The 24,399-nt window shown below is 41.9% G+C and overlaps 1 protein-coding gene across 2 annotated transcripts in view; it reads left to right on the top strand.

Annotated features, from left to right (window-relative positions):
* LRP8 (LDL receptor related protein 8) overlaps positions 1-24,399 on the top strand; it is a 195,075-nt gene that overhangs the window by 94,488 nt on the left and 76,188 nt on the right. For both annotated transcript variants that reach the window (XM_075155731.1, XM_075155732.1), the window contains exon 3: positions 23,169-23,291. In XM_075155731.1, the coding sequence (XP_075011832.1) occupies positions 23,169-23,291 (123 nt within the window). The remainder of the gene's footprint in view (positions 1-23,168; positions 23,292-24,399) is intronic.

Genomic DNA, 24,399 nt, shown 5'->3' on the forward strand with positions numbered 1-24,399 from the left:
ATTTGTGTTGTTAAAAATGAGGCTGTTCACTGCCTTTGGTGCTGCAGAAGGATGGCCTGCAAGCATGGCTCCTAAGACCCCAGCAAAGTTTCTAATGGGGTGTCACAAAGACTGAATATTCCTACGTGCTCAGTCCTGACTTGTTTTGTGTGTCGCTGTTTGAGTGAGTTTTGAAAACTCACAGTGGAGCACAGGTTTCCATTCTTCAGAGAATGACGCTGCAGAAGTGGCTAGGAGGGTCTTCCAAGGGGTGGGAGCCGCCGGGTAGCCGGGAGGTTCTCTGCATATCGTACGTGCATCCTTTGCTCATAAGGTTGCGCTTCTTGTCCACTCAAGCTTTGAATAAGTGAGCAGTAACAGGCACTTGAGCATTATAAACAGTGACCGTGTATGTGTTCATTGGCTCGTAAGTAGATCGTACCTCCTGGAAAACAAGGAGGTATAACCACATAAATAATGTTTCTGAGTTTGAGGATGTTTGGAAAGGTATATTTCTGCTAGATAGGCGATTGTAGCAGTTGAAGAGTTGCGTACTTTCTAAATAACTGAGGGTGGATAGTTAAGCTCGTAACAACTATGTACGTGTATGAGTATGTGTATGTGCGTGTGTGCAAGCACACGGATGGTAGAAGATGTGATTTCCAGCAAGCAGGTTAAAACTTTTCAGGAAGTATTATGTTTTCTGCTAATGAGTTGTTCCTCTTTTGAGGTGTAGACAGTGCTGTCACACAAAATGGTGACCAACCTCAATGCTAAAGTTTGCAGCATTTTGTACCTGTTAGCAGCTGTATAATGCTGCTTGGATAAGACATTGCCTAAAAAGTTGGCCTTTTTTTTTGTTGTTGTTGTTAAACTCAACATCTGATTTGCCATGCTGCCTTCTGCCATGTTTTGAATTAAATCTTTCAAACTAATCAGGAATAAACTAATTATTAATCTTCAAAGGGAGTTTTAAAAAAAAAAATATTGCTTTAGGAAGTGCTGTTAAACATTATTTATGTGTGTCTGTTTTTCTTATACTTTCCCCTGGGCAAAAATCAATATTCCTGGGCAAAAGAGTGTAAAGCTATGGCAGATGTTGGCTTGCCAATACATACAGCTGGAGGAGGAAAGAGAACTGACTATTTGGGATCAATTTTTTTTCTCAGAGTTTCAGATGAATGCTGTATTATTCCATCTCCGTAGGCTGTTTGGTGCTTTGGCCTCTCTTAAATAGATAAGAAGCAGCTGAATTTTTTGTGCAGGTAGATTGATTTCTTGCTTGCTCCTTACAATTCATGTGGGAAGATTTCTAGAGCATCTTAACACTTTTGGATAAAGGGCTGTATGTGTTCAAATGAGAGATTCCAATGTTAGTTGTATAATGCATACAAATTTAAATAAAAATGGTTATTTTAGAGCTAAATTAAAAATAGTAAGACATTACCTTATTTAGCATCTTTCTCTTCTGTGCTTGACTTTGAATTGTTGTCCTTGACATGGAATATATAATAATTCCTTAGCTAGCATGCCCTTGCTGCCTAGCCCTGTGGGAGGACCTGGAACAGGTGGATGATTCCTAAAAGGTTTTAATAATGTATGAATAGCATTAAAGTAAATGCAAGTAAAGTTTTGACCTTTTGAATCTGTAAAATTAGATGCACACAGTCTAGAAGAGGGGTTGTGATTTATAGGTGCCCTGGGAGCAGGTAGGGAGCATTGTCACTGTTTGAATGTGATGTTATGATGCTCTTGATTTATTAACTTGTCATAATTTAGATTGTAAAGCGCTACAGTGTGGGAATGGCATCTCAGCCTGCTTCTGTCTAGCACCATACAGCATTCAGTTGGGACATGAGAGCTGCTGAGTGTAGCTGTGGCTGTTGGCAAAGTGGTCAGCTTGGAGACATCTGGGATGTAGCTGCTCCACAGGAGGTTTGTCCCTGCAGAGAGCAGATTTTGTAACCGACAGGTTACATGTGAATCCTGACAAGGAATGGTGTGGGGGGAATGTGGAGACTGGCTTGACTCCCTTTCTTTTCCACTTCTCCCAGCTTATTTTGCAGAGGTGGAAGAGCAGAGGTTGTGGGCTGGTGTGTGTGTGCTCACGTGCTTGTTCCACTTTATGTTGGGATTTCTTCCTGGGGACACCTAGGGTCCAGAGAAGGAAGGAAACCATGGGGCAATGCAGCCATAGAATGGGGGTTTGGCTGAATGCGATGCACCTCAGGTGTCACTGATTTAGGACTCTGCTGTGTCCTTGCAAGGTTAGAGGGAGGTTTTCATTTTTTGTTGTGGTTTTGTTTTGATTTTTTTTTTCACTTTCATTGTTATAAAATGTTTTATTGATTTATAAAAGAAGATCACAAAAATGTAGACTAATAATAAAATGACTAAGCTACAAACTAAAGCTTCACCCTGGCAGCCTCTGCTGCATGAATAAAAAAAGATTCTGCAGTGTGGCAAGTAAAATCGCACTGAGAAACAGCAGTGAAAACAACTAATAAAAACTGACATAAACATCCAGTTTTAAGAATGAGTTCAAATAAAGCAGAAAACAATGCATACTTTTCAAGGTGGTGATTGGGAAGGGGATGGAAATACCACTGCAGGCTGTGTATTTTCCACAATTTTATGTTTACATAAATCCAATTTAAGTAGTCTCTTATTGCTGACTATGGAAAAATATTTCAAATTGTAATTTTGTTGTGTGTGTTTTGTTCTGAATGTTTTTATTAGGTTTTCGATAATATCGAATCTCTGAGGATAGGCCTGAAGCTGAAATAATTGCAGATTTTCTATTGCTCTGCTATTTAAAAACTTGTCAACCATTCTGGTCTTAAAGCAGAAAAGCTGGTCCTGTGGAAAACTGGACTGTGACTGCAAGGGCAACAGCAGGTGCCTATGGCTTTCCTCTTTTCTTCTTGTTTTACTGCAGCTAAAACACAGAAGACCAGATTTGGTTCTCCATTTAAGCTTAGGTAAATTCAGATTAACCCATTGGGAGAGCTCTTCCAGGCTATGTTTGGAAGCACAGCATGACTTGGGGAAGCAGGAGGTTTTTGTCTTCTGACTTGGATTTTGATGAGTGAGGGTTTCTTGAGAGGATATAATTTTGAACAATGTTCTGTAGGCAGCTGGTAGCCATCATCAGTTCTGTTTTAAATATTAGTGACTGGTCTCCATTTGGCCTTGGATGACTTGTGGAGAGGATGATGAGGGTTTGATCTAAATCTTGAGCCTGTGTTTGAATTGACTTGGTGTTTGGAAGGACTTGGTGTTTTCACAGAAAACTGGCATGAGCCTGAAGACTTCTAAGCAACTATTTATAAATTCATCTGTCTCCAAAATAACTTTGTACCTGCATACATAGGGCATCTGGCTTTAGGGGAGAGACAAATTTAGTCTTCAGGAGATTGCCAGCAAACCAGTAAATCTTTGCTATGCAGGACAGGTCACTGTTAGTCCTTAATTTGGATTTGGGCACTTCTGTGTTTTGTAGCCTTAGACCTGTGGCTGGCCCTTGCTTACGATGCAGCAGCCTTGTAGGGACCGTGAGAGACCCTGTCCTGCGTATGCAAGGAGCACAACCCCTGTGGCTGCAGGACCCAGAGGTTGTGATTCTTACAGCCCGAGAGCCCTACGGTGTTTCCAGGCATTATATGCATTTACCAAGTTTACCCCTTGATAAACAGCTATTCCACCTAAACCTTGACTTAGTTGCTTCCATGGAAAAAGAAAAGGAAAAAAAAAAAATCAGTGTGGGGCAGCTCCATTACATAACGAAGGTTACCTGGAGACACAGATACTCTGAAAGTCCCCTCTGTTCTTTTCTATTCCCAGGGACAATCAGCTTATTTTCATTTTAACAGCTTACTATCAGTTCTGACCCATTTAAAATTCACCTGCCAGTTGAATTGTATGGCAGGACCTAGCTGACCCAGGAACAAAGTGGAACGTTTGTATCTTCTGTTAACCTAGCAGTGCCAAGTCCACCACTAAGCCATGTCCCTAAGCACCACATCTACACGTCTTTTAAATACCTCCAGGGATGGTGACTCAACCACTTCCCTGGGCAGCCTGTTTTAGTGCTTGACAACCCTTTCGGTGAAGAAATTTTTGATTATTGTAGTTTTTAAGGCCTGAAAGAGAAGTGGGGGACTCCATATTGTTTTCGTGTAATGACTTGCAGATTTTATTTTATTCTTGCATTCAAGACAAGGCTGAAACCATTATTTTTTTATTTTGGCTTGAGTGCTTCAGTAACTTTATGAAGGACCCTAGCTAATTATTGAAGGGCAGCATGTTTTCTCCTCAGAACTACAGAGACTTCAGATTTTATGGTCTGAGGCTGTTGAACAGGCAAGTGGGAAAGTGTGCAGAACCTCAAACTGTAAATGCCTGTAATTCAGAGTGAAGGAGCTAAGAAGAACTTCAAGGAAAGCATGGGTTGTGAATTCAGTAATGAATTGCCAGTCTTTAGCAGTTGTTTCTGCATATATGATTGTTGATGGGATGGCATAGGTAGGGCTGTATTTAAGTCCTGCTGTAGTTTTACTGAAGTTGGAGTTACGGTGGATGTGCATCAGACCTAAGGAATCTGGTGGGAATTATTGTTCATCAGACTGCCTTTTTTCTTCCGAGTTGTTCAGTGCTATTGAGCTCCCTTGCTCTTGCCTGCTCATAGTGACCACTCTAGCATTTCTGAATGCAGATTCATCCTTGGAGCCATTTCAAGCTGCTTCTCCCATATTCTAGGTGACCGGAAGGTTTCAGGGAGTCTCACTTCATTTGGCTGGTCAGGAACTGCAGCAGAGCACAGCAGGGCGCTAAGCTGCATCTGGTTGGGAGTTACGAGCTTTCCACTTACTCAGTTCTGCTGTAAAGTGTAGTGTTTCATGAAAGCAGGCATAAGTGAGATGATCAATGCAAGTGTGGGACATGGCCAGACTGTATTGCTTGGGCTAAAACTTACAACTTGATTTGAAATGGGAGGGAGAAGGAGCAGACAAGTTGTTTATGAGATTGAAAGACTGAAGGAAGTTCTGAGGTTTATAACCTCAGTCAGCTGCCAGATTGATTCAAAGATGAAAAGACGGTGAAAGTTATTGGCAGGTTTTGAATATCCCACTGATCAAGATATTGAGCCCCTTCAAAGCCCTGCACCTGACTCTGGTAGGACTTGTCCACTAAACGGGCAGGTTCTGACAGTGATGAATAGTTGGGAATGATCTTTTGGGAAATTGGAGTTCAGTATCTCCAGGTTTTTTATTATGTTTAATTATAATGTTGCTATCAGGGAATGGGTGATTGCTCAGCAAATTTGGTCTGAAACTTCCATTCATCTCTTCTAGCTCTGGTGACCACACGAGATAAGCCACAAACTGGAGTAGCTGTGGGATTTGCAGAGGAAGGCCTGCGTAGCACAGCCGGTTCAGCACGTTGTCATTAGAATTGATGACTATCATACTCTGTTGTACTCCTCTTCCCCAGTTGCACTTAATGTCCAAGTAATATTGGACTCATGTAGCCCAGCACAGCAGTTAGATCCCATTTTTGTCTTCTCTTGAGTTGTCATCAAGGTTTCCATCAGATCCACCATTACACTGTCATGACGGCCACTGTGTGCTGGCACAACTGCTTTTCCTGGCTCCTCACAAAAGCAGCAAAGGCTCCAGAGTTTACAGAATTTGGGGAAATATAGTGTGCTTCTTTTACTGTCAAGTTGAGCATCGAATGAGTTGGATTTTAATTGAAAACCGATTTTTTTTTTTTTTTTTTTAGTCTCTGTGACATCTCTTTGACCCAAAACATCAGAGATTTTCTGATGACTGTGTGCCGTGACCCCTTGGAGTCCTCTCTGATTAGCATACCTCAGCATCTTTGGGCCAGCCAGCAACATATGTGGTAGGCTCTACAAAATATTTTTCTGAATGTTCATATGCTATAAAATTGAGAGTTTTTTAATGCACAGACATGAAGAGACTTCTCTTGATTTTTGAAATAAACTCTTCTGGGATTTAATCAATTGCTCCCAGCTGGGCAAGGAAAGGCCTAATAACAGGAGGTCGTATCCCATGTCATCTTCTATGGAATGATCAACGTCTCAAGCAATTGTAGCTGCACAGAGAGTCCCACCAGGCAAATTGTCATCCTCTGGTGAGGCTCCTGCCTGGTCATACAGACTATCCAACAGTAATTTAACCTGGCAGGAGGATGAGAATTTTTACTTAAAAGCTTCACTTTATTAATCTGGTAGAAAGGACTTCACCCCTTAGCAAAAGGAAAGGTGGAACAGAGTGGTCAGACTTACATTGCCTTGCTTTTGGCTCTCTGCAGTTGAGCTGCTTGCACCTGATACTTTAATCAGTAAATCCTCTTGTAGCCAAGCACTTGATAAAGTGTCACTGTAAGAGGAAAAATAAAGGCATGTGAACACTTCAGCAACACCCAAGCAGCTGTGTGAGCTGTGGACAGCAGGACTTGTGAGCTGGCTTTCATTTGTGTATGGGATCTGCAAACCTGCCAAAGGGTCCAGGCCTCCTGTCAGGAATATTTCAGGAGTCTTGCTGGAGGAATATGGAGACTAATAATGAATCTTATTGATTCCATATATCTAGCATAACAACTAGCAACTTAAAGGCTGTTGATGCTCTGGTAGCTGAGTGGTTTATTTCACTTATCTTTCTACTTTCTCATTCTTACTACCCCACTGCTTGCTCTCGAGGGATCCAGTTTAGCATGCTCCCACCAAAATGCAGGGCTTCAGGGTTTTTTGTTGTTGTTTTTTGTTTTGTTTTTTTTTTTGTTACAATTTGTATGATGATGGGACAGCAGGGTGAGGAAGGAGTTTGGCCAGAACTCTCTTGGCTCTCGCTGGTCATGAGAAGCTTTAGGTGAAGTTACCTCCTGATGGAAGCCTGAAATGGAGGGCACCACCAGTCTCCTCCTGAAAATCTGGCTCTAACTGTTCTGATTGTAATGCGTTTGGGACTTCCCAGTGAAAAATGTTCTGACAGGATAAAAAAAATCACTGTATGTTACTCAGGTTTAATGGGGAGTGCGGCTTTCAGTGTTTCCACCCCTCCCTCATCCTCAGATTTCAGTCTCTGAGCTTGTCACGCATCTTAAAGTTCTTAGTTATGTTGCCTTAAGTCCTTATAATTACGCTTGCTGAAGCTATTTACTAACGTAATTTTTCAGGTTGGTAATGTAACTACCGCTATGCTTGGTTTATCAGCATTTTTGCAAAATAGTTTGTGCATCCAGAGCATTTCTTTAACACTCTTGCCTCACACATCAGTGCCAAAGGCAAAAGAAGGTATATTTCTTTTTTTCTTCTTCCTTTTTTTTGCAGTTATCGGAAATAAAACAATTGAAATGCACAGCTCCAGGGTTGTTCATAACAGGGCATCTCTTGGCACCCAAAGCTTCCTGGCTTTCTTACACGTAAAGTTTTGCCCCAACATCGGGACTTACTTATAGTTGATATCCGGGACAAGAAGTCAAAGAAAAAGTGATGTTTCCTAGGAAATGAGAAGCCCTCCCCTGGCACTCATGAATTACAAGGCTGAACTTTTTTATGTGTGTGTCTCCTCCTCCTTTTGCTCCGTTTTGTTGCTGCCTCCAGCAACATTTTTCCTGACTATAGTACCATTGACTCCTGTGATAGTTTAATAGTTTCTGCTGTTTACACAGTTGTCATTTAAATTGTTGTGATTTAAATTTGCATGCAGAGTTGGTAAGTGCTGGAGTTTACCGTGGTACCCCAAAGGTAATTTGTATTCTGGTTGCTGGAGTTGTCTTGGTAACACTTAGGTGACTGGAAACCATTTGCAGAGGGGAAGTTTAATTCTGATATTGCTCACTGGTCCCAATTCTGGTGGTGACAGGCTGGTGACAGGTGTTTAGTAGTTACAAAACCTTTTAACTTTAACTTGTAGCCGTAGTCTTCATATAGGGACTTACCTGTGCTGCTATTTAGAGAAGAGTTTGGAGGAACATATGAAAGTGATTCCTCTGCTTGTTCCTTAATTTCTGAGTTTGGGGATGTTGAGTTTGGGGATGCTGTCCCTCCTCTCACCCCTGAATCTCACTTTTTGCTTCTGATGCTACTTTTTAGTTTCTAGAGGGTACTGATTAGCTGGAGGCTACAGGTCATTCACTGTACAGCAGTGATAGCAGTATTGCCAGTATTGTGATGTAATTGACTTAAAAGATAACTTAAAAAAAACTCCTGTTGAATTAAAATTGTACACGTAGATTAATGTTTTTACTGTATGTTAATGCTGAGGGCCCAGAAAATTACTGAAGTATTGCAAGTTTAGAACTCTATACTCAAACAGCTAGGCTTGTACAAACTCCTCTTTTGAACATCTAAAAAGATATTGCTGACTTTCTTGTTAAAAAGTGTCTGGCATTTCATTCTGGCTGCCCTGGATAGAAAGTGTTGGTATTTTATCACCTACAAGGACCCAGTACAGAATGGGCAATGCTGCAAAAGAGAGAGAACATAATATAACAGTCATTTCAGAGATATTTTCGTGGTCACTGATCTCTTATAAATCCATTCATAGCTGTTTTATGAAAATCACAGTGACAAAAGACTTAATCAGGAGCCAAATACTGATACAAACGCCTGTGTTTCTGGGCTTGTGATGAAAAATACCTCTTCTGCAGTACATTTAAATCTGGACTTAAATAATGCCAGTGCACTATTGCAATACGTCTTGGTGAAAGTGGCTTTTAGAGCTAATCTGAATTGGAGTAGCTACGGTGACTTCAGAGCAGATAAGCCATTTCTCACACCAGCTGAGGGCATGGTGCAGGCAGATTGGGTATTTGGAAGTGCAGACTGAAATCTGCGGAGCTGCTTCTGCATCATGCAAGAAATGCTTTCTCCACTTTTTGCTTTTTTTCCTATTGTGAATGAACCACAAGAGAATAAGGCCAAAATCCACTTTTGTATCGCCAGAAGAGAGCTATTAGGCTTTGATAGCAGCTTATTTTCACAGAGTTTTCTCCTTTTTATGCCTCATTAAGGATGGTTTCCATAGGTTTTACATAGGTAAGTCACTGGCCTCATGAAAAAAACTAGAAACATATAGAAGGGAAAAAAAGTAATAATCACTGGGAGGATTATATACGTGGATGTCTTGGGCTTATGGTACTTGATCTTTCAGCAGTGTTTGTGTGGGACTCCTTAAGCAGTAAAAAGTTCACAGTTCCGCAGAACTTTATTTTCCCTTTATTCTTGTAAAAAATCTTTGGAAATCAGTTCAAAGACACAGTAGACTTTGTTATGCTTGTCAGTCATACCTTCTAATGTATGTTTTAAAATGCTTTTTTTCTTACAAAGTCAAGGGAATCGCTGATGAGCGTGACTACTTAATAATGGAATAAAAAAAGAAAAACTCCTGAAAGTAGAGAAGATCTGTCTGCAGCAGATGCTGCTGTACAAGTGACATGGGGATTGCTTATTAAGTAAGTTAAACTACACATCCTCCAGGTTTGCTTTTGGCTGTGGATCACCTCGTTACTGATGTTTTGCATTACGGATGGACTGCTGCATAGGACTGAAGGCAGGATGCTCCATCCACCTAGCCTGGTTGCGTTTGGCTGGAAGGGGCTTGGTTTTCTAAATCAGGGGAAAACTCTGTTCATCAACATCTTGCACAAAGGGGGAGGGTTGTTTGTGTTTAGAGGCAGCAGGCAAATTGGTTTCTCTTTGTCTTGGCTTTCCTGCGCTATTACCTCGCAACTCCTCCATCTCCAGCGAGAGACTCGCGGTTCCTTTGTTGTATCCTGCTCATTTCCATGGCAGCCGATCACGCCGTGGCAGGCCCAGGCCAAAGGGCACTGCGTGGACGAGCTGCGGGGAAGGAAACGGCCAAGTGTGGGAGCAGGAGAGCAAGAGCAAGAATGGAGCCTGTTGCTAGGACTGACTGTACGTAATTGCATAAATTCCATCAAGTGCATCCCATGGTTTCAAGCCCCTGGAAGCTGTAAATAATGCATTTTAATTAATGGGTTGCCAGGAGCTTTAAAGGAAATCAGATTGGACCAAGGGCTGCAGAATTCGACAGCTGTAGTGGCTGGAGCGTACGTGCGGTTTGACTAACTGCTGGTTGTTCATTTTATTTTAATTAAATGACTTGCAGAGCTGAAAGCTCCTGCCATCCTCACCTGGGTACCATTGAAATCCATGAGGTACAGAGCTGGGGAATTGGGCAGAACTGGTTGACAGTAGCAGCAGAGGAGGCTTTGTCTGAAGGCTCTGCGCAGGGCTGTTACTTCAAAGTCATACGAATCACAGCATTTCCTGTATTGTATTTCTTTGTGCGATCCTTGTGGTTTGGGTTTTACATTTTCTGCGCATCCAGTGCAATTGGTGGTGAACAAGAAGGCTTTCGTTCCTGTCCTGTGTTAGCTGAGTTTTAGGGCTGGCACGTGAGCAGCGTCGGAGGAGCAGTTGCTCTTTGCGAATCTATAAAGTACTTTGGAGTGATGTGTCCTGTAGCTGCGCTATATGAGTGAGTCGTGTAGCATTTGGTAATTCATTTGGCTGCAGAAATGAGCAAAATGAGCAGTGTAAGGGCCGCAGAAGGTGTGTTTTTAATGCCTTTCCCTGTCAGCATCTCGCAGCACAACCAGGGTTAGAGACTGTTTGTCTCTCTTTGCCTCAGTTTCCTTCTGTGTGCAGTGAGGTTAATGGTGCTACCATGTGGCATGGGGATGTGGTGGAGAGGAGGTGTCTGAAAGGTGGGAGCAATGACAGTAGAGGTGGGAGCACATAGGTACCTCAGACTGGTAGATAGAAGGGTAATGTTGATCCCTGGTGTGGTCCAGCTTATCGACAATCTGCCTGCTGCTCCCCCATGACCTCCGTTCACAGCAACTCGAGAGTAAGGGGAAGTGTGCCCACTAAAAATGTTGACACGCTTCCACCATCTGCTTCTACTGTATTAACTTTCCTGACTAATTGCATGTGTGATGCTGTGCCACATGGTAGCTTTGTTCTTTACATCAAAAGACAAAGCCTTCCACAGACCTTTGAACCACACTTGCCATTGAGGGCCCTGTCAGTGTGATTCAGTAGCTGTTGATGTCTTCTTGCCTTGATGATTAGAGAGCTCAGAATAAGTAAGCTTGGTCATACTTGTTAATAGGTTAAAGGGTATTGTTGTATGCATCATAATTTCCATGTTGTGCCTATTCATTTCCCATCCCCAGGGTACTAGTATTTAATATTGCAATGCACAAAAGCATTTGACAACACATGATGATGGGTAAAGAGGTTTGTGCTTGAATGGAGGAACTGCGTGACCGACGCCTAACTCTTAACCTGACCACTTCACTTAATGTAATGCAAGAGCCCATCCGCTCGTGCTTCCTGGCAGAATATTAATAGACGTTTGTTTGGCACTGTTCCGCCGTAACAGACTTGGATCAGAGGATGAACCTGCTGTTCAGTCTGAAACGATGCTGGCTTTGGAGACGTTTTTGAAAATGCTTTTATGTGTGATCCCTTACAATTCCCAGAGCTCTGATTCAGTGGTCTTAAAAAGCAAGATTCCTGGCAACTTAGTCATTGGATGCAATTCATGTCTTCTTTACAGAGCAGCTAACAGAGCTGTAGAAAAGGTATCTTCACAGGTACATACATAGGGACATCTGTGGCACTGGTCTGTCTAAAGATCATTAAGAACCAGGGTCTAAATTTCTTTTTATCATCTTGGATGTTCCTGATGTGTTGCTACCCAGTTAATTCAATGCAGGTTCCTATACCATACATATTGGTGTGACATTGGTATGGCTTTTCAGTAGTGTATATTATGGCACAGAGCGTTTCTGTGTGTATTTTTTCTTACGTGGCATACCTATTATTACTTTTCATTTTCCATTTCTATTTTTGGTGTCTGAAGCAGTTAAAGAATTCAGGACAAGCAATGCATGGTCAAAAAGGGGAACTTTTTTTTTAATAATCTTAGAAATAAATTTTTACTCCAAAAAGTGCCATTATTTTGCTAAAAACAAAGCAAATGGAAAAAGAGGATAAAGCTGAAAACACTGGATTAAGGCTTTAGAAAAATCCCCCCTCCTTTCATTGCTATTGACTCTTCATTCTTCCAAGACTGTGCAATGGACATTTTAATTGCAGTATTTTAGGCTCCCAGAAAAGTAAACCACGGCATGTGGGGTTTTTTTAACCGTATAGAGCATTTCTTGCATTTTTCGCCCTGCAACTTCCTCATTAAATTAGGAACAGGAGAAAAAGAGCAAACATTGATCCAATATTAAGCAACTGGACCATCTATAGAAGTGAGATTAAATGTGATGTGGCTTCTAATAAAAAATAAATACTTTGCTTGGTTCTGCTGCATTTAACAGCTTCATTTTCCCTGCTGTTAGCTGCAAAAGAGAATGCTCAGGTGTGTTACTACACATGTAATTCCCTAGCCAGGAGCACAGACCCGCGTTGCCTTTCCCTACTGGCCACCCACATGGATTTGTGCACAGAACCGGCAGTATTTTCTCAGTCATCCCAGATCTGTTACGCCTCTCTTGTCCCCTCTCCCTGTTTCTTACCAACAGAAGGCATCCTTTTGCCACTGAGAGGATTGAGTCTTCAAGTACATGATTTAGGTCCTTGATCCTGACTCTTGAAGAGCCTTTGCTTTTTTCCTTTTTTTTTTCCTTTTCTTTGGATTTTTAGGGATTGTGAGTTTTGCATTGAGTTCTGCTGGGTTTCCAGTGTGTCGTTAGATTTGGGTAATTTATATTACAGGTCAGAGATACCTGAGCTGTTGGCAACTAACGCATTTTTGTGAATGTGTAATGCTTGTTTATAGGAATGTCCTATGTGTGTGTGTTACTGCGCTTATAAACAGAGACCTTGCAGGTGTAAATACCAGGTTACTGTTTTTCCACACAGTTTTAGTAGCAATATGCAGACTGGACCCATGGCATGTTCTGCAAAACAGGGCTTAAATGGTATATATTTCTCTTCTGGCTGTTTTAAGGCTGAATTGTAGAGGAAGTTACTTTGCCTGCAATTTTGGGGATTCCCAGTATGTAATCACACTGCTCTGCTTTTGGTGGCAAAGGTGACTGGTGAAATCGCTGCGGCTTCCCAGCAGACGTGTTTTATGCTCTCGCAGCCCATGTCGACCGAGTGACCTGGGCTGCAAAACGTGTACACAGTTGTGCAAGGGTAGACTCTAGCAGTGAAGTGGCAAACATGCAGCCAGGGGTTGAGGATTGCCAGAAACGCCTCACGCTGATTTTAACCTAAAGGCAGCGTATGTCATGCAGCTGCAGCAAGAGCATGACGGGGTTTGTTGTAACTGGGTCTGTGCAGGGTTTGGGACTCCTGGATTTACCTTCTGCAAACTTGATTTTTAGGAAACTTGGCATGAAATTCTGCTGAAGATGCCATGTTTTGCTTTGATGTGCCTTAACCTCATAGAATGCATACTAAATTCAGGCAATGAGAACTTAATGTTGTGTTCGAGCTGTGAAAGCCAACTTCTGCAACATGGTGTCTCTCCTATAAACTCCAGTGTTGTAATGTTTCAATGCAACAACATAACCCAGGCAAGAAACAGTGGTCCTTCAGGCTTTGGGGATGTTCTTTGCCATCTTCTCCACTGGTCTTGGAGATTTTGTCACCACCACCTATAAAAAAGCAATAATCCTTAAAAACATCAAATAGAACAGAAAACTATATAAGAAGGCCTTCCTTTTGCTGATATCCCTTCTCAGTATAGCTTAGTGAAAGGATCTGCATTCACATGTCCTTAGTCTCCTCCTTCCTCTCCTTTTCTGAATAACTGAAGGCAAATTCAGCCTTGAAGTATGGCTGTTCTGTTTCCCTGGTGCCTATCTGACGAGCTATAGGCATGTTTGTAGGTGGGAACCAAAATTGCTCCGTGAACTTAAATTAACAACTTCTGCTTTTCTGCCTTAATATAGTTGCTCGCAGAAATGGCCTTCAGTATGTTTTGTCCCCAGGAAGCCTGACTTTTTTCATCAGAGGGTTGATTGTTTAACCTCTCTATGGAGAGGGATAGCCATTAATAATTTGGGGATATCAAGAGTTTTCAAGCTCTAGGGACTGCAGCACAGCATCAGCCTGGCTGGAGAGTCCAACACTTGTGATCACTCTGAAGTTTCAGAGTCTGGGGAGTTTTTCACTGTTTTGACGTTTCTGTCCAGGAACATTTTTGTACCTCTGTGACCATCCTGTTGAACAGCGGTATTTATAGGTGCCTCCTTGAGGCATATAACTCTGACTTAGGCATGGGTTATAAAACCTATATTGAAAACAGACATCATAGGGTGTCATAAAAACATCTGCGTCTTATTCTGCACAGAGACCACTCAGGCCAATAGTTATTCATGGACTTTGGTGATGTTTCATCAGGGTAGAATATGGCCCCTAGTGTTTAATTCCCAGAAATAGAAAGACAGAATAATGTGAAGGGCCTCTTGAGGAATTTCCAGATGTCCTTCATTGTGAAATAACATACGTATAGGTGCCACCCAAGAGCTCATGTCTTGCTGCTTGTTAAAAGACAGCAAAACAAAACGCAGAGCAGACAGACAAAGTTGGCAATTCTGTCAGCAAAAGTCAATGCAGATGAGTTTTAGTCAAAGAAATGTTTAGAAACAAACTGGAAACTCAGAGCATACCAAATCCTTTGAAGGGGTTGTGACTGCAGCAATATGGAGTTCTGGAAACATGTTCAACTTCCACGGCAGAATGATGGCTGCTCTTTTCTGTAAAGAGGAAACTTTGACTTGAGCTTAAGATACCACACTAGCAGATGTGGCTGAAAGATGTGGGTCAGATCCTTGGCTATGCCTCAGATTTGCTGCATGACTTTTGGCATGTAATTTAATGTCTCTGTGTCCATGTACCTCGAACTGAGGACACGCACGTCTTGTGCATTTCAAGTTCTCAGATCTCTTAAGTTAGGAGGAGCAAGCTTTCTGATAGTCCTTTCATACAGTGCTACCTTGCATAATCTTTGTTGTAATAAAAATTGCATTTTCTGAAACCTGAGCCTGTCTGTACACTTGCCAGCCTCCTTGTCACTGTTGCTGCTGTATGAGGATGGGCGTCAGTGAGATTTTGTCGGTGGGCATGTTTTCACACTGAATGGCAGGTACTTTTTTGCACCTGCCAACTTCCCACATTGCAGTGAGGTTGATCGGTAGCATCCAGAGGTGACTGCAGGCTGGATAGGGTTGTCAGCCTATTTCTGAGCAAAGCTGGGGGTGTATTTAAGGTGCTCATGGGGAAATTTGTCCCTTCCTCCCCCTTCCTCTGCAGAAGGACACGATTTTCCAGTTTACAAGTAGAAAGGGGGGAAGGTTGGTTTTCTTGTGGATTTGTTGTTTGTTTTTTTTAAACTCCAGAGACTGGAACACTGAGGTGATGGGGGTTCCTGGGAACAGTAATGAGAAAACTGTCACAAAACCTGGTTTTGTACAGCTTAAAAGATCACTGATGCTTTACGGGTGGATCTTAAAAAAAACTGAGAAAGCTGAAGGAAAAATGGAGAGAGCAGATGTTGGAGAGAGCCTTGCCTGAAGGAGTGTGGAGCACGTTCCTCTGAAGCGAGGCAGCGCTTGACCTCTCTGCCCAGGCTGTTCCCAGCTGTGAAGCTCCCCAAGACAAAGCCCCAGAGCCCTGCTGAAGCCTTTGAACTCCAAAGGAGAACTTGTCTTGATACCCAAGTAGTATGTTTTACAGACCTGTAATGCCCTCAAAGGAGCACGCCAGTCCAAGTGGTCATTTTGTCCTTCAATTCTCTTCTGGGATTCCTGCTTTTCCTACTGGTGACATGGTTTGTAGGGACAAACGCTTCATTCATTAGACCAACTTGTACATTTGGCAAAAAACAGAGCAACTTTTGAGCATACAGCCCCTTCTTGAAATCTGAAATGGCAGCAGCAACCTGAGGACAGGTTGGAGAAAAATTTTGTTCTGTTTTGCCTTGATTACATGAGTAAATTTAGCAATGAAGGCATGTATTTGGTAGTTGAAGTCACTTTAATTTCATACATGAGAACAAAATGCTGTTTCAGCGTTCTGGGTTTTTTCCATAGCTTTCCATAGCTTGCAATTAGCTGCCATTTTCCTCACGTTAAACTCAGCGTTAAACATGAAAATGTATTTAAGTAATTCTATATTACACGTATTACCGTTTAAAATGCACAAAGGTGGATATCTTTGATATTAATGAAAAATCACACGTGGCATCTCTTTTTCTCCTTTTAATTTAATCAATTTGGTTTGATTGATTAGAGGGGCTAGTTTAGACTCGGCAGCTTCATGTTTTGGTTACTGTAATAGCTGCTTCAAGCAGTCCCAAACCCTCTGACTGGGCTTCTGTCAATCAGGCGTTGTTTTCTGGTGGCAGTTCAAGGGGTCTTGGGGAGAAGTTTCTTTTAAAATGTATTTCTGGTGGAGTATGAAAGGGACTGTGGTCTGTGTCTGAGCACCGGCTGTTTGAGGTGACCTGATTAATCTTGCTTTTTAAATGTAATTGCCTGCTGAGATAGCAGCATCAAAAAAAGTGGACAGATTCAGAGAGTGGTTAAGTATTCCCTTTCGTTACTTCAAGGTGTCCTTAGTTGTCTGAAAATTAAAAGGACTTGACAGTCCACATCCACTAGGATATCCTGACATTTCAACTCTGATCTTATCTGTTGCCATCTTATAGCTGCAAAACAACATGTTCCTGGGATTTCCCACGCCGAGGGTTTGGCAGCGAGGGGCCGCCTGCAGCCAACCCTGTAACCCTGGCAGAGGTGCTGCCGGTGGGACTGGGCTCCCAACACATGGTGTTTGGGTGCCTAAAGTGGGGGCAGCTGGGCAGGGCCAGGATGGAGCACTGTTTGCCCACCTGCTGTGACCAGGAAACCACCCCGGGGTGGATTGTCCTACACTCTCTGTTACACTTCCTCCTTGGCAAAATCGATACCACAGTCGACAGCAGGAATTGAGAGTACTTGGCCTGCAGTACTGTCAGATGTAGGTTAGGATTTTCTAATCTCCTTAAGAGGACTAAGACATCCTTTGGGTGTACAACCTGGCCAAAGGATTTGGGATCAATACCGCAGACTTTTTTTTGAAGGGCAGGGACACTGACAAAGTATGTGGTTAGGGCTCAGTCTCCTGCTCCAACAGTTTCCTGAGTTTGGGAGTACATATCAAGTTTGCAGTGAATTTAACTTCAAATTTTGAAAGATTAAAAAAAGAATTTGTTTTCTTGTATCGCTGGGAGTTTTTGTTTGGGAGTGGCATCTGCAATGTCATGGTGGCTGTGTTTGCGATCAGGAGTTGACTGAGGTTATAAGCTGAAGATGTCTGTTTGCTGTCAAGTTTTGCATAGCCCAGAATCTCTCTCAAGAGCTAAATAATAAGCCCAGCCCCTACCTTTCTCTTGGTAAGCAGAAAACCTCATCGGCCCAAGCGAATGGTTCAGCTGGGGTGAATTCAGCTCACTGTGAGACTGGATTAATTGAGGTCTTTAAGAAGTGCAGAGTGAGCCATAATAATGATGTATTTTGTTCTGGAAGAGCTAGCTTGTGGCCGATGTTACACTTCAAGCTGCCGTTGGTGCCTCTCGGGGCTGAGTGATGACGGTGGTCTGTGTTAAGCTCCTGAACTCGTGTGATGCTGCTTTTCTTCTTCTTGTATGGAGCCTTGTCAGCGGCTCTGATAAGCCACTGATCAAAGTTGTCATTGAAGTTTCCCAGCATGAAATGAAACCCTGTTTTATGAATTTCAATTTCTCTTTCTGGGCTACCACTGTCTTCCCATTCTCATGTCCTACAGGGTTGTGCTATTTTACTGCTGCAGAGGGATTACAGCAAAACTTTCGTTGTATGGCCTTTTAATTTATTTTATTTTATTTTATTTTCACAGTGGCTTGGGTGAAACTAATTTCCGCAAGAAGGCTGAATACTGGCTGCAAATGAGAACAGATACACAGTTTGATGGGAGGGCTGGTGTTGATTCAGAAGTTAAAATAGGAGCAGGATCTGTATGAAGGAATGAGGGTAGCGGAACAAATGAAACCAGTTTTCAATGGTTTTGGTGTCTGGGGTTTTTGCTCATTTGTTTTTTAATCCCTAATAGCCTTCTTCCCTCTGCAGTAAACCTATCTTGAGCATGAGGCACAGAAGCTGCGCAGTCCCGGCTGGCTGGCAGCACACACTGCAGACCGGCCCAGCGGCCACTTTCTGCCCTCATCTCCCTCTGCGGAGCTGTAATTTTGATTGTTCTCTATTCGGCTACCAATTTTATGAAACTTGTAGAAGTAGACTTATTTTCACATCTTTCCCCCCTTTCAGAGTTGGTGGAAATTGGCCAACAGTTACTGAGGGGAGAAGATGGGGAGAGAGCGCAGTCTGTGGTGTCTCTGTGGGTTAATGCTCAAGGATGCTCATCATCAGCGTGTTTGGATAGACAACCAGAGATTGAACAAAACCCTTAATCTAAAAATCCTGTGTTTTGAGTCTGTTATTACTACGTAGGGGTTCATTCTCTTAGGGGGGAAAAAAAATCTTTGATGTATTAACTGTCCTTTAATGGCAAGTTGTAATCAGAAAACGTATGTATGTGCTTTTACATCACGGCTGCTGTTGAACAACTACAGCTTTGCTCACAGAGCTGTTGATGATTAGAGAGGAAATATGTTCACTCTGCTCTTCAGTTGTGTTGGTTGGGGAAAATTAGGAGTACCAAAAAATGAAGCAATTGTAGCGTGGTGTATTGCTTAGTATTACAGATGTGCAAAATACTAATAAGCAAGAGGCATGAATTGGAAATTGAATCACAGAAAGCCTGGTACCTTATAAAGAGTAACTGTAGCGATATGCCTGCCCCATAAAGCCTCAAGAACTCAAGCAAAGGTTAAGTGAGGTTAAATGAAGTGACTGAAGGCTTGTGGGGGTGGGTGGGAGGATGTTGGGTTTTATTAGAACGAGGAAGAAAGAATAAATCCTGGACCTTTCAGTTAGATTCAGATACCTGTTTGGCCTTAGGGTCAGGGATTTGATCTTTCAGAGAGAGAGATTTTTGGAAGTTAGAAGTCACATTTAGATCATCCAGCCCCTGCTCCTAGCCAGTACAAGAGTTGTTCCTTTCAGTATATATTTATTTCCTTCAGTCTAATTATACATATCCCTAGTGATTGCTTTTTTATGAATTCCCTCTATAAATGTTCATATTCTAAACCAGTCTCCCTGGGTTCTCTGCTTTTAATTTGTTGCAGGGATGAACCCTGAATCCTTACTTGCAGTTCAGGCTGAGATATGAGTAATGGAAAGGAAAAGGACATTTTGCAAAATGAGGGATCATGTTGGTTTGATGCAATTTAGTTTAAAATTCAGTGTGTTAGGGTATTTTTCTGTCATGGCTGGATAAAATTGAAACCTTTGTTTCCCCTCTTGCCTTTCTTCCTGGGAGAAGAGAAGCAGGAACGACTTCCTTTGATCAAGCCTTCCTTTGGAAAGCTGCCCAAGCTAGGGCTCATCCCCCATGGGGGCTGAGCCCCATGGCTGCACAGGCGCCAACTTCCACCCTGGAGTTTCTCATGTATCTGTCCAGCTGCAGATGTGAGAAGGGAAAAGCAGGTACCAACGGCAAATCAAGCAAGAGTCAAAAGAAAGGCAGTCTCTTTGGTGTCACTCTCTGCATCCGAGCAGGGGAGAAGATGAAAGGCTCTGTGTATGCTTCAGTAGCCTTCTCTCTTCTTGTTCCAGGTACTGGTTTGCCCCCCAAGGAGCAGAGGCGCAGGGATGCCGTGACTACTTACTCTTGTTTGTTTATGTTCATTTTGAAGAGACATGTGAGCGGAGCTCCCTGGGCTGCTTACGGCAAAGGAAATGGATCTCAGGGGAACAATTAATTTTGCTTGCCTATTTCTGAGCCAGGTGAAACTGTAAAATGAACCTGTGTCCTCCCTATGGTCTAAAAGGGATGTATTTATTTATTTTACATTTTAATGTACCGCTGACAGTTTATGGTGTGAGCCTCAATGAATTTTTAATAGAGAATTGATAGAAGAAAGGTGTATAATATGGGAGATTAATAGAAAAGGTTATTGAAAAAGAAAAAGGAAGAAAAAGACAGAGAGCTGATATTTTAATTAACTGCTCCCTGCCTGTGTTGTGATCCCAGAGACATGAGAATTGAGTGCCAGAAGGTGAATCTGGTTGGAAATAAAGTGATTCCAGTCTTGCATTAGAGGTGAGAAATAAGATATTGCTTCAGTATTCTCACAGTTTGAATAATCTGGGTTGCTGTTCGCAACACAAAGCAGAGTTTATTGGAATTAAGACAGTCTGCAGAGCTATGACCCAATGTGTTGGAGAGAATAGTAGTAAAAAATAATAACAAATAAAATATAGCATATAAAATATAAATAATAAAAAGCAGAAACAGTAAATAAAAAAAATAGAAATAGTAGAAGTAGATATAATAATCATAGAAAGCTTTGAGCTCTCCCTCCCTTAATCCTGCTCCTTTAAGAGATTAGACAGCTTAGATTCAAACAAAGGACTGAATGCATTTATATCCTGCTGATTTATCTGGCACGGGACTGTCAGACCTTTGGGTGGGCATGCGGACAGGGATGACACTTTTCGGTTAGGCCGCTGCTGATGAGAGGTTGTGCCCAACCTCATTTTGCAAAGAGGAGCTGCACTCAGGGAGCACGTTAACACCTTCCAAATGACACCCTGGGACTGTCAGTAAAGCTTTTCTCCCCCTTTTGTGAATCCTGGCAATCTATTAATTGTGCTGCCGAAAAGCAGTGTCAGGGGAACAAAGCAATCAGTGCCACCATCTGCTGTGAGCAGGTTGGCCGTGTTGAAGGGAATGCCTGTTACGCTCCTTTCTGTGGCTGATCCCCTCGCTTGCGCTTGCGTCCACATGTCCCGGAAATAACAGTGATCAGAGTGTTAGACTGATGGAAAAAGGGAAGGTTTGTTTTGAGGTGGAAAAGTAGTTGTGTTGCTGTTTGGATCTCTAGAGAATAAGGCAAAGGACAGTTTTCCTATGGAAAACAAGACATTAGGACATTGAGAAAGGTAGTATAAAACTAAATAAATTTTTAAAATTAGGTTTCTTTATGTCTCCAGTATTATACTAGTCTCTGCTTTCTGGATGAAGACGTGATTGTTTCATTTGTAGATGCCATAACCTTCCCCTAAAAGCAGATACTAACATTTTACCCAGTCAGCTTCACAGCGAGCAGGAGAGTGCTTCAGTTATGCATTCATATCCTATCAGTATCTCATCAGAGTTTCTGACCATTAAGTACATCAGATTAATTAAATCAAACTTGCATTAAATACACCAGAAGTGATGCACGATAGCCAGTTTCACAAGTTTTTGTTTTCTAACTAGAGATGTTCAGGAGAAAGTCTCTTCCCTCTGATAATGAATGTGCAATGTCTTTGTAAGATCAGACCAGATTCTTAGTATGACTGGTCTCTTGTAAAACACTTGGTCTATATGGGGTTGGGTTTTTTTGCTATATTAGTTCATAATATCTGGCTTTGAATGACTGAAGAGAAAATTGTCTTCCCTCTCCAAATCTGGCTCATTTAGCAACAGAAGGGGGAGTAAATGTATGTTCTCTTTATAAAGTGCTTCCTGAGAAATTGTACAGCTGCTTAGTGATGCTTTGCAGTATTTTCCTGCTGGATGCCTGTTCAGGGAAGCTGCATGTTTTGTGTACTAGAAAACGAGTACTTGATTTTGGCCACGTAGACCTTTCCAGGACCTCACACAGTAATGCTCCTTGTGTCCTTTGTGGGCGTGTGACCAATATTTAACATGGTTCCCTCCCTGACAGCAGCTCATGTAAGAAAAAAAGAAAGCAAAATAAAAGATCAAACCCTGGAGGCTTATTTGTTGTGTTTAATGCTTTGAAAATGTTTGCTGGAAGAAACATTGATGTAGCAATGATGTGTGCACATGACTTATATCAGGGAATATCTATCAAGCTCAAACCTCACTGTGAGGGCAGCTAAGCCGTGGAACAAATTGCCCAGGGAGGTTACGCTGTCTCCATCTCGGGGTTTTTTAAGACCAGACTGGATAAAACCCAGAGTAACCTGGTCTGACCTCAGAGCTGACCCTGTCTTGAGTAGGAGGTTGGACTTGATGACCTCCTGAGGTCCTTTACTATCTGAATTTTCCTGTGATCCTATTAGGTTGTGAGCAGCTTTGCAGAGGGAAGAAACAAATCTTCTCCCCGCCAGCACTTCCTATGTAAATTGGTCACTAACAAAGATAGATACCAGTTAGCCGTAGAGTCTTGCACTTCAAGGGTGCTAACACTGAGACTGATTTCATCGTTCATGACTCCCACAGCATGGCTGTTCGGTCCAGTTCCTAGCAGAAAAGCCACTGAAGTCACCGTTGCAAAAGCAGTGAGTGTCTGGTGATCACATTGACACTGATGCCACGGACTGAAGGGGCCAGATATCTGTAGATTACTTTCTTTCTGCTGCAGTGGAAAGATGCTGACTAGTATTACAGGGCACTGGTTGTACTGTGCCACTGGCACAGGGGAATAGACCAATTAATTGCTTGAGTTCGTGTCTTGCATCTTTTTCAAGATTGATGCAAGCAAAGCAAAGAGCGTGGAGTGGTTGACATTTAATGAAATTATTTTTAGTGTTTGGAGGAGTGCTTTATGATCATCTGCTATGGTGACAGATGTACTAAAAAGCCATGAATAGATTGCATAGATAAAAACATTATTACTTAGATTATAGTACTCCAAAGGTGAGATTTGTTTGTCTTGCCTGTCTGTAAATCAAGCAGCACGCTTTCAGTTCCATAGAGGCAGCAGCTTTTTGTAGTAAAAGCCTTAGAAAATTATTTTGAAAAAGTACATCCCTGGTTTTTGAATGTCTGAAAAAAGACATAAAAGAGTGAATCCACGTTAAATAATGAAGGGATAAGGGTTCTAGCGAGAAGAAACACCCATCTTTGATACCTATTTGATTCTGTCACGAAGAAGCAATATTGAATATGAAATGAATCCTCTCAATACAGGGCAATCGGTATCATCCTTAGTGGGACTGGATGCAATGGAGGTCTTCGGCACTGCTTATATTCATGTCAAGCACTTTTTTTTTTTTTTGTCTTGCAGCAAAGAAAACTTGTGCTGAGTCAGATTTCACTTGTGACAATGGCCACTGCATCCCAGCCAGGTGGAAATGTGATGGTGAAGAAGAATGTCCTGATGGGTCAGATGAATCAGAAGCAGCATGCAGTGAGTAGCACAGAAAAGTGGTGTTTATCCGACATTTTGTCTTATCAAAGCATAGAGAAACTGGAGGTGTTATTCCCAGCACTTGCAGGATGATCTATCAACTTCTGCTTCTGTTAGAACAGAAATTAAAGACACAAAAGATTCAGGTCATTCAAATCAGATGGTTTCCAAACTTTCAAATGTACCAGTTTTCCAGAATATGATACAGGCAGCACTATCTCGTGTGTATTTCTGTCTGTAACGGAATTCAAAACATCTCTAGCTCTGTTACAGTTTATCTGGTTGTAGGGCTCATGATTAGCAACAGTGCATGAAGATTCACGCTCACCTGGGATCAGGCCTTTTGGAAACTCAGATTTGCAGTGTTTTGCATGGTAGCATATTGGGATTTATCGTCACTGCAGACAGCACTTCTGTCATTACAGAGGAACTTTGCAATGTTAGAGCATTGCTAATTTTTTTTTTTTTGCGTCCGAGAACAAATGAAGAAAAAAGTAGCAGATAAAAGATGAGCAATGTAAAATAACTAAAGCTGAGAGTAAGTATGACAGATGTTAACTGCAGGTAACACCTTTTTAAAAAACCATTGATTCAGTAAGTAAAAGGACATGCTTTATTTTCACGTAGCGCATTTTATCTTGTTCTTTTGACTCTCTGAGGAGGTCCATTCATGCGCCATTGTTCTAGAACTGCGAAGGGTTGTCTTATGTTGAGTTAAAAGGAATCCCAGGGATATTTTAATGAAAACACTAACTAATATGTAGACTTCTATTTGTGTGCTTACTTATGTCTGCAGATTTGTTCTTGGACAGACCAAGAAACTAATACAAGCCATTCTATTGAATTTCCAGTCATGTTCTTCACAAATACATTCCCATGAGTCAGAAGCCGTGCTGGAGGAAGTATTTTATCGGATTTCACCCGAATGGGGCATATAGAGGACTTCAAAATTAACCATACTTTTATTTTTAAGCCTAGTACCAGTCCTACTTTTTCCCTAATTAAGAAAGATGAATGTGCTTCTTTTGCGTAAAATGAATGGAATAATTTTTGCAGCCATATACATGTTACAGAAAAAATTACTTCAGTAACTACATTAACATATTTA

This window comes from Calonectris borealis, chromosome 8 (assembly GCF_964195595.1).
Source record: "Calonectris borealis chromosome 8, bCalBor7.hap1.2, whole genome shotgun sequence".
NCBI classification, from domain to species: Eukaryota; Metazoa; Chordata; class Aves; order Procellariiformes; family Procellariidae; genus Calonectris; species Calonectris borealis.